The sequence below is a fragment of the Bos indicus x Bos taurus genome, chromosome 23, assembly GCF_003369695.1.
Source record: "Bos indicus x Bos taurus breed Angus x Brahman F1 hybrid chromosome 23, Bos_hybrid_MaternalHap_v2.0, whole genome shotgun sequence".
Classification (NCBI taxonomy): Eukaryota; Metazoa; Chordata; class Mammalia; order Artiodactyla; family Bovidae; genus Bos; species Bos indicus x Bos taurus.
Genome location: NC_040098.1, coordinates 30,924,129 through 30,935,196, shown reverse-complemented (window position 1 = coordinate 30,935,196; position 11,068 = coordinate 30,924,129). Strand labels below are relative to the sequence as shown.

At 33.8% G+C, this 11,068-nt stretch overlaps 1 protein-coding gene across 1 annotated transcript; it reads right to left on the bottom strand.

Annotated features, from left to right (window-relative positions):
- Window positions 1-6,596: 6,596 nt before the first annotated feature.
- On the bottom strand, window positions 6,597-8,582 carry LOC113882152 (olfactory receptor 2W1). Its single transcript, XM_027525355.1, has one exon. The coding sequence runs from the start codon at window positions 8,344-8,346 to the stop codon at window positions 7,393-7,395; it is 954 nt and encodes a 317-aa protein (XP_027381156.1). The 5' UTR covers window positions 8,347-8,582; the 3' UTR covers window positions 6,597-7,392.
- Window positions 8,583-11,068: the final 2,486 nt, after the last annotated feature.

Below are 11,068 nucleotides of genomic sequence, written 5' to 3'. Positions count from 1 at the left end.
AGTGTCTTTTTTGAACCCCTTGACTAAATCGAGATGTTTTTCTGATCACTTTCTATTTCCCCATTTTTTCCTGGCTTTCTTTAGCCCTTTACTAACAGGAACCATTTAGAATGAAATTATTGGCTTCCCCCTTTGGCTGCTTTTCAGAATAACTGAGGTATGTGGAAATTTTAGAAATACAAAATCTGAGATGCTTATGCTCTCACCAGAGGCTATATTATTCTGCTTCTACTGCGTCTCTGGATAATATAGTTTCAGGGCTTTAAATGCCATCTACATGTTGATGGCTTTCAAATTTATATTTCCGGTCTTCTCTATTGAGCATGAAACTAGTAATGCCCACCACCTAATTTTGTTCAAATTTGAATGTCTAATAAGAATATGAACCTAACATGGCTAAAATGGGCTTCCTTGGAGGAGGAAATGGCAACCAACTCCAATATTCTTGCCAGGCAAATCTTGTGGACAGAGGAGCCTGGTTGGCTGCTAGCCAGCTGTGGTTCATAGGGTCGCAAAGAGTCGGATACTGCTGAGCGCATGCACCGCATGCATGGCTAAAATAGAACTCTTGATCCCACTGCACCAAATCTGATAGTACCTCAGTCTTCCTAATCATAGTAAATGGTACAAACATCTACCTGTCAATGGCCAGAAACCTGTCATCCTTAATTACTTCCCTGCCCTTACCTTGAAAGTCTGAACTATTTCAAACTTTGCCTGTTCTCCCCATTTCTACTGTTATTTACACTGAGCACCTGTCTTCCCCCCCCACCCCCAACCCCGGGTTACTCAATTGCCTCTTATCTTTATCCCTGCTAAATCCATTCTCTATATGACAGCCAAAATTGTTCTTAAAAAATCTAAATGACCTGTGGCAGATTCATTTTGATATATGGCAAAGCCAATACAATATTGTAAAGTTAAATAAAATAAAATAAAAAAAATCTAAATGAAATATTTTCATTTACTTGTCTGAAATCTTTCAAGATTGCTATGTACTTAGAACATAATGTGAACTCCTTGAGATAGGGGTCAACCAAAATTAAAACAAAGCTAGTTCCTGAACTCCACTCTTCCTATGGATACATCCATTGTACAGTAGCACATAGAGCAATTCCCTCTGAAAGAAATCCAGAGATTTCTTGAGTAACTTCTACACATTGGATGAGTGTGAAAATACTTAAATTGTAATGGGTAGGACTAATTGAGACACAATCTTTTGTTTTTCTGAACTTTATTTATTTAGCTGTATGTGGTCTTTCTTTCCAGTGCATAGACTCTCTAGTTGTGGTGCACAACACTTGTATTTCTTGCCTTCCAGATACTGGTCATTCTAATAGGTGTAAGGTGCTATGTCATTATGGTGTTTATTTGCATTTCCCTGATGATGACTGACATTGAGCACTTCCTAATTTACATGTTTGCCATTTGTGTGTCTTCTTTGAAAAATTTTCTATTCAGTACTTTTGCCCATTTTGAAATTGAATTTTTTTTTTGTTATTGAGTTGTGTGTTTTTTTTTTAACAAATTAATTATTTTTAATTGAAGGATGGTTGCTTTACAATGTTGTGTTGGCTTCTGCCATATATCAACATGAATCAGCCATAGGTTTATGTATGTCCCCTCCCTCTTGAACCCTTATTCCCACCTCCCACCCCTTCTACCCCTCTAGATTATCACAGAGCACCAGATTTGAACTCCCTGCATCATAGTGTAAATTTCCACTGGTTATCTAATTTTACATATGTTAATATATATGTTTCAATGCTACTCTCTCAGTTTGTCCCACCCTCTCCTTCCTCCCCTGTGCCCACACGTCTTTTCTCTAAGTCTGTGTCTCCATTGCTGCCCTGCAAATAGGTTCATCAGTACCATCTTTCTAGATTCCATATATTTGCATTAATATATGATATTTGTCTTTCTCTTTCTGACTTACTTCACTCTGTATAATAGGCTCTAGGTTCATCCACCTTATTAGAACTGAGTCAAATGTGTTCCTTTTTATGGCTGAATAATATTCCACTGTGTATATGTACCACAACTTCTTTATCTATTCATCTGTTGATGGACAACTAGGTTGCTTCCATGTTCTAGCTATTGTAAATAGTGCTGCAATCAACACTGGAGTGCATGTGTCTTTTTCAGTTATGGTTTCCTCAGGGTATATGCCCAGTAGTGGGATTGTTAGGGTATATGCCCAGTAGTGGGATTGTTGGGTCATATGGTAGATTTATTCCTAGTTTTTTTTTTTTTTTTAAAGGAATCTCCATACTGTTCTCCATAGTGGCTGTATCATTTTGCATTACCATGTATACTTTGGATACTAGCCACTTCTCAGATATATGATTTGTAAAATTTCTCCCATTCTGTAGGTTGCCTTTTTATTTTGTAAATTTTCTCTTTTGCTTTTTAGTTTGATGTAGTTCCACTTGTTGAGTTTTGGTTTTGTTACTTGTGCTTTTGGTGTCATATCCAAACATTCTGTTAAGATGGTATACTTTGCCATTAGTCTGGTCCACTCATCCAGAGATTTGTTAATATGTGCCTGAAGAGATTAGGATAGGAGCTCCTTTATTTTGCCCCAGAACTTGATAGCTCAATATATTTGATAACACATCTATATGTCCTCTATTTCCAATTGTTTTAATGACAATTCATGAGATGATTCCTTAGGGATCTACTTAGGTGTTAAAAAACAAAATTTAACTGACTAATTTTAAGTTCTAATTTATTAGGTGATTTTTGAACTGAGCAGCATCTCATCTAATCAGAAAGGCATTACAAGGGGTTGAACAAAAAGGAAGTTTTTTTCTTTTCAAGTATTTATTTATTGGCTGCATTGCATGTTAGTTGCAGCATGTAGGATCTTTGTTGTGTCATGCGTGATCTTTCTTTGCAGTACAGATTCTAGTTGGGGCATGTGGGCTTTGTAGTTGCAGCCAGCGGGCTTAGTTGCTCTGTGACATGGGGGATCTTAGTTTCCTGACCAGGGACTGCACCCAGGTCCCCTGCACTGTGAGGTGAATTCTCAATCATGGGACCACCAAGGAAGTACCAGGAAGGTTTTTATAGGAAGAAAGATGTGGTAAGGCAGCTATTAGGACAGAAAACTGAGGATTATTTTTAGGCCAGAAAATGTTTTTGGGAGGAAGAAAATAGCAAGGGGTTTTTTCATGCAGATTGCCTCTTCCTCTGGGAGAATGAAGAAGGGCCGTGTGACAGATTACTTCATTCTTGCTGACCACAAAGTTCCATACTGGTTGATTAAGATTACATTTGTGGTGAAGGTTGTAACTGCAGTTAGGTTAGGTATTAAATCTAGGTTTGGTATCATGGGCTTTAGCACAAGGACTGCCATTCTGAGTCTGTAGTTTTTCTCTTTAACATCCAGGAAACTGGGAAAATCTTATAAGCTACTCTGTAAGAAAGAATTCTGCTCACAACGTCTACAGTTTCTCTCTATTGCATATCTGGTATATTATTTCCATTTTGAATTTTTTTACACTTTATAATCATTATCATTTATTAAAGAGATTAATTTATTAATTTATTAAGCTTTGTCTAACCTATAACATATACTTGAGACAAAACTGAAATGCAAATCAAAACCATAAAGACATATCACCTTACACCTTGTTAGAATGGCCAGCATTTGGAAGGCAAGAAATACAAGTGTTGGTGAGGATGTAGAGAAAAGGGAAATTTTGTGTGTGTTAGTGCAGTTTTTTTTTTTTTTTTTTAATATACGTAAGTCTTTTGTTAACTGGGAATAGTACAGAAGGAATTTCTCTTAAAATTTATATTTCCAATCCATCATAATGTCTGACAGGTATATGTTTCATACTTAAAGTAATTTAATTGAAATTTAATATGTTTAAATATTCTTTATTTTAGGTCTAAATATTCTGATGCTTGATCAATGTGATATGTATTTCTAGTTAATATATCTACTACGCAGACATATTTGTCTTTCTTTTCAAAATCAAAATGGTAGGCATGCTTGAAAATTTATGGCAGTCCATCATTTTGTGTATTTATATAATAACAAATTACAGAAACTAAGTTTCACATGGGTGTTTGGATTCAGTGGTGTTGAAAGATCATTGATTTAATGATTTTCTTTTCTGGACTCATTTCAGGTAGAGGTACTTGATTAGTGAATGATGTTAGTGGAGTATTTTTTTAGAAATATTAATATATTCTTTTAAAAATGGTATTCTTTATTTTTATTTTTGTTGAGATATAATTGACATATAACACTGTATTAGTTTTGCAATCTAAAAGTTAGCTAACTTATTATGGTAATCCTATTACTATATTATCTATTACCATAATAAGTTAGTTAACTTTTTATCACCAGATACAGCTACAATTTTTTTTTTCTTGTGATGGGAATTTTTAAGATTTACTCTCTGGGCAACTCTCAAATATACAGTACACTGTATAGCATTGTTAACTATAGTCACTATGCTGTCCATTATACTCCAGAACTTATCTTATAACTGGATATTTGCACTTTCTGACCACCTTTACCTGTTTCGCCAGTCTCTTGTCATTCTTTTCCCCCTGTGCCCAGCCTTTGGCAACCACTAATCTGTTTTCTGTATCAATGTGTTCAGTTTTTTTAGATTTGACATGTAAGTAAAGTCATACAGTATCTTTCTCTGCCTGATTTATTTCTCCTAGCATAATGCCTTTAAGTTCCATCCATTTTTTTTTGCAAGTGGCAGAATCTTCTTTTTTAATGGCTAAATAATATTCCATTGTGTACACACACACACACACACACACATACCACACATTTTCTTTATCTGTTGTATTTATTTGCTGAGGCAAAAACAGTGGTTCCCTAAATGTTAACCATATAATATTCAAACACATGAGGTGTTTTCTTATAGTGCCTTTCACACAGTAAGCATTTCATACATATTTTCTTATTGATTGTTTAATCTGATTTCTGTTTACCAATACACTTTTGATCTACTTAAAGGCTATTTACTTGTACCCTTCATTCTAAAAACCATCCATGCTGGTTTTTAGCCTCCATACTTTATCACACCATTTTCACTTGAATGTTTTCTGCTATATTCAGATATTACAGAATCTTTAGAGTTTAACTCTAGTGCCATCTACTTCATCAATATATTTCCATTTCCTCCTAATCAGACTTATCCATTACTTTCCTGAGAGTCTTTGTACTTACCACCTGTGTTAAGCAGTTTAACACATAAACTTAAGTAGTTTGGGTATAGATATCCTCTAATTATATTATGTAATGTTTTCTCAAACAGATAAGATGGTATCATTTTTGCTTATATGCATAATTCTCCATTTTAATTTATAATACAGGGATCAGGAAGCACAAAATCAATTCTGTCAGATTCATCATTTGTTTACCTTAGGAAGTTCTCTGGCTCCAAGTGAGAGCCTGGCACCCAGCACCATCCTATTTTGGAAAAACTTCCCACCCCCTACACACCAGGGATATCCACTACTGTTTTATGCTGAGATGAAGATAGTGAAGCTAAATTTAGTAAATCAGTGAAAGAAGTGACAGGAAAATAAGGAGCTCATTATAATATCCATTTTAAATTTAAGAAAACTAAGACTTAGAAACATTAATTTTTTTTCTCAAGGTAATTTTGAGATTAGGTGTATGTAGTCTTCTGAGTCCTAGTTTAATATTTGTATCATACATTTTTTTTCCTCCAATTAACCTTTAATATTACTTCAAGAATATTGACACTGTGCTAGCAGAGCATTTAAGTTAGATGACTAGAGCATATGTGGTAAATTCTTGTAAGTATTGATGTGAGACTTGGTTAGGAAAGTAACCCTTGTTCAAATTTAATTACATTTTCTTATTATTAATGTTAATTACACTTATCAGTTATATTTTCAAGTGACATATTAGTATACAAATGTGAGGTCAGGCTTACTAAATTATAAAAATTCTGGTTAGTTTATAGAAACTCAATGTACCTAAAGGATTTATTGTAATTTAATGTAAATTCCAAGTATATACAGATTTATTATTGAGAAATAAAAGGGAGATTAAGTATTTGAAATTTGGTTTAATTTGGAACCCAAATGCGGAATAGATTTAAGAAAAAATAAAAGTAGTTAAATAAGAAAACAATCATAACATAACATAATTTTCTGCTGAGTCCATTACTATTATTTTTTTTTATGCTTAGATAATTGAAGATAGCAAATAATGTATTTCTTAATTCTACTAACTATAAACTGTACTAAGTTAAGAGCAAACTTACCACAGAACTTAAATTCTCTCTGTGAAAATTTTTTATGAGCTAGTGAACTGTTTCTGAAGTCAACTGTAAAAAGGTATTATGTGGAAAGTAAGAATATCTACACTATTCTAGATAATATTAAGTGTATTTTATGTGAGTCATTGGGGGCTTCCCTGGTAGCTCAGCAGTTGAGAATCCACCTGCAATGTGGGAGACCCAGATTTGATCCTTGGATGCCCTGGAGGAAGGCATGGCAACCCACTCCACTATTCTTGCCTGGAGAATCCCATGGACAGAGGAACCTGGCAGCTTTAGTCTATAGGGTTGCAAAGAGTTGGACATGAGTGAAGTGATTGAGCATGCATGCTCTCAAGTCATTACTGTCCTCACTGAGAAAGTAAAAATTATCCAGTGACTCTTCCCTTTTCACATTTTAAGAATTAAGAAATGATACAGGAGAAAATATTATGTTACTTAGAGTACAGCAATGTATCCTTCCAAATCTATCTAGATTATACTTATTAAATAAAGATTATAATTATTAAATAATGGTATCCTTTAGAGATAGGTATCAAATAATAGAAAATATCAAAATTTAACTCAAATGTCATTGCATTTCCCATAAAATATTACATACTGTATCATACTAAATGAAAATTAAAATATTATTCATTTTATGAAATTCCACTATGTACAAATATTACATTTCTCAAAATTTATGTAAATTCCATGATTCTGTAGATCTATGTCAAAAGCCTACCTAATCTCAAAGTTGTCATATTTTCTTTTCATTGAGATTAAGACAATCATGAAATAAATCTTTCATGAGTGACTGAGAAATGAATAAAATGTCACCTTTAAAATCCCTTAAATTGTGTCTTCTCACTCTTTTGTATCATGATAAAGAGGTAATAGACTTAAGTTACAAAGACCTTTTACTCAAGATAATGATAATAATGTCATAATCAGAGGCATAAAAGTAGGATGATTATAATATTGTTTGCATCCACAAAATGTCTGCCTACAAGAATTAATATGTTAATTGACCTCTGTGATCTAGGGATTCCTTGCCTCACTAAAAGTGAAAGGCAATTAGAAAGCATTTTATTGCCTTACCCACGCTAATTTTTTCCTATGACTTTCAGTTTCTCTTCAGTGTTGTGAATTTGTGGTCAACTCTCATCAGCTTCTTCAGTGCATCTTTCATGTCCTTATTTCTTAAGGTGTAAATGAGAGGGTTGAGACTTGGAGTGATGATGGTGTAAAAAAGAGTGAGGAACTTACCCTGCTCTTTGGAGGCATTGTTACCTGGTTGCAGGTACATGTAGATAATAGCTCCGTAGAAGATGGACACTACGGTGAGATGAGATCCACAGGTATTAACTGCTTTTCTCTGGCCTGCTTTTGATTTCATTCTCAGCACAGCTTTGGCGATGTAGCCATAGGATATAAGAATAAGGACAAGTGGTGTAAGGACAATGACAATGCCTAAAGCAAAAACAGACATTTCAACTGCTGTGGTGTCTATGCAAGCTATCTTGACCATAGCTGGCAACTCACACAAGAAATGATCCAGAAGGTTGTTTCCACATCTAGGCAAATTCAGGGTGAGTGTACATAATACCACAGAATTGGCCAGACTAATACTCCAGACTATGATAACCATCTTGAGGCATAAATGTGGGTTCATGATGACCAAATAATGCAAGGGCTTACAGATAGCTGTAAAACGATCATAGGACATAACAGCTAGGAGAAGGCACTCAATGGAGCCAAACCACATGTAAACATAGAGCTGAATGACGCAGCCCACATAGCTGATGGTCTTATCATGTCCCCACAAGTTAACCAGCATCTGGGGGACGATGCTGGTTGTGAAACACAGATCTAGGAGAGATAAATTCCGGAGGAAAAAGTACATTGGTGTGTGGAGATGGGAATCCAGGAGAGATGCAAGAATGATGGCTGTGTTACCGACCAAGGTAATTAAGTAGAAGACAGTGACAACTCCTGACAGGACCGTCTCCAGTTTGGGATGGTCAGAGAAGCCAAGCAGAATGAAGCCACGTAGAGAAGTATAATTTCTCTGGTCCATAATCCTTCAGTGTCTAATCCTAGAATTAGAAGAGCAAGAGAAAGAGAAGTGGAGAAGGAGAGAGAGGAAAGGCTTGAAGGAAGTGGTGGTGGTGGAGGAGGAGAGGAAGAAGAAAAGAAGGAGGAAATTGGTCAATATAGACTAAATTAATGAAATACAGTAGTAAACAAAGGGAGAGAATTTATATTAATTAATCATTGAAAAAATTAATGGTAAAAGTAAGTGTTGCCCAACTAACCTGGTATTTGTGGTAGTTTCTTTTATAAATAAATAAATTTAAATTTAATATTATATCAATAATAAATGATATTTAACATTATATTTAATAAATATTTATTATATATTACAATATAATTTAAATATTATGATAAACTTAATATTAATTAGATAATAAATTCCATGTTATATTAAATTTAATATATTTTAATGTACATTAAAAATAAATACATCTAATATTTTTATAATTAAATTTATTTATTTTTAATTGAAAGCAAATTGCTTTACAGTATTGTGTTGGTTTCTGCCAATCATCAACATGAATCAGCCATAGGTATACCTATGTCCCCTCCCTCTTGAACCTCCCCCCAAATAAATAAATTTAATATTATATTTAATATATAAATTGAATGTTATGTTTTTATCTAGATGACCTTGGGAGTTCACTCTTAAACTCAAGGTCTGAATTTTCTCACATGTTAATTTGGAGTTTGAACTAGAACTATTTCTAAGATGATGTGACTCTATGATGTCACTTCTAAAATATCACTAGTGTAATATAGGAAACTTACTCCTAATTGAGTCAGTGAATTTACTTGTAACACATTATTTGGCTTATGTTGGAATGAAGGAGTGGTCCTATTTCTGTATCTTGTTTACTAATTTGATTTATACCTTTTTTTCCTCGTGTATTATGTAGTAGATCTGGCATTTATCCTTTGTACCTTTATTTTTCTTATTTCAATACCTAATATAGCACCAAAACTGGTACATTGTTCATACAAAAGTATCTGTTAACCTTTCTCTCACTTTAAAAAATGTCCTTTATCACTACTCTAATTCAAAAAAGTACCGTTCTGATGAATGATATTGACAATGAGAAGGTTGTACATATGAGTAGGGAGGGCATGTGTGGGAAATATCTATATCTTTCTCTCAGTTTTGCTATAAACTTGAAACTGCTCTTTAAAAAGTTGAATAAAAAAAAAAGATAAAAAACTTAGGGAAATACATTAATGAAAATTAACAGTTAAACATCAAACTAGTGACGGTATCTGTTTGTATAGGACACGTTGTGCTGTTTGTTTCTTATGCCATTTCAAATATATTTCCTGAATATTTTGAAGAAATTACTTCAAACTGTGGCCATGATTCACAAGTGGACACGTTCAGGACACTAACTGGTAGACTAGTTGAGACAGTTGTTTTGAGAGAGTCCTTTGGTAATTTCCTCAGAATTAGCTTCCCAAGAATCTGAGTCCTTTCTAGCTCTACAGTTTTCATGAATAAAATACTGTATTTCAAGTCTTCATTTTCAATTTAATCTACACTTCCCTCTCTTTTTTTTAAATGCTGGAGCAAAATGTCTGATATCATAAATCAAAAACAGTATCAGGATTACAACCTTCCCAAATTGTGAATCATTATGCTCTACACCTGGAACGTATCATATTGTACATCAACCATCTTCAAAAAGAGCAATAATGTCATGTCCTCAACTTAGAGACTAAATTTAATCTTTTCTTCATAATAGAGATTAAAAAGGAGAATTTCTCTACAGAGATTTACAATATCTATTTGTTCTAAACATTCTCAAAGAAAGAAGGATCAGAACTTACAGATCTAAATTCTCTTTTTCTTCCCACAAGTTGTTTTTCAGGAACACTATTTTCCAAGAGATATTAAAGATTAACATTACTGTGATCCAGAGAGAGTTCCCCTGATATTCTGCTTCTTGATCAGCGTGGAGCCCACACTGTGGACAATAGATCCCGTGGATATTTGCTCTCCAGGGCTGCAGCTTACTCATGTTTTCCCTGCAGTGCCACTGTGAATTCTGTTTTTCCTGATGTGTGTTAAGGTATAGATTCTCAACGGGACTCCTCCCCCTTGAATATGTGACTTCAGGTGAGGGGATGAAACTTGTCAGAAATTCTTACTACTTGTTCTGACTTTAAATCAACCTGCAGATAGGTCTTTGCCCTAGAGAAACTTTATAAAAAGCAGCTATTCATTATTGTGAACATATTGGACAAAGTTTCCCAATGTTGCCTGAAAATCTAGATCATCAAGGTTTTCTAAGCCATCCAGACTACATCCAGCTGACTTCAGTAAAGTATCATAGAAAAAGCCTGTAAATAAAACAGTTTCAGAATTAGAAAATACTCTGATATTGTATTAGGAGAAATTTAATAAACGCAAAAGTTATTTGCTATGAAAAAAACTATAAGATGAGGAATGAGGAAAATGTTTATTTAAATATATTTTTTCTCTAGGTAGTGAACATATTACAAATAAATTTTGCTGTTAAATAACGTGCATTTCTAACACTCAAATTATAACATATATTAATCTTACCATTACTAGTACATATTGATTTGGAAATAAAATTGCTGCAGCAGATATCATTTAAATGACCTTAAATAGTTATCTAATGCCCAAAGTAATCTGTAAAAGAGAAGATATTCAATTTGCCAAGCCCTAAACAGTAAGTTGAGTTTCATAA

What these genes read in the sequence shown, in the direction of transcription:
- LOC113882152 (XM_027525355.1), bottom strand. Translation starts at nt 8,346, where the DNA reads ATGGACCAGAGAAATTATACTTCTCTACGTGGCTTCATTCTGCTTGGC.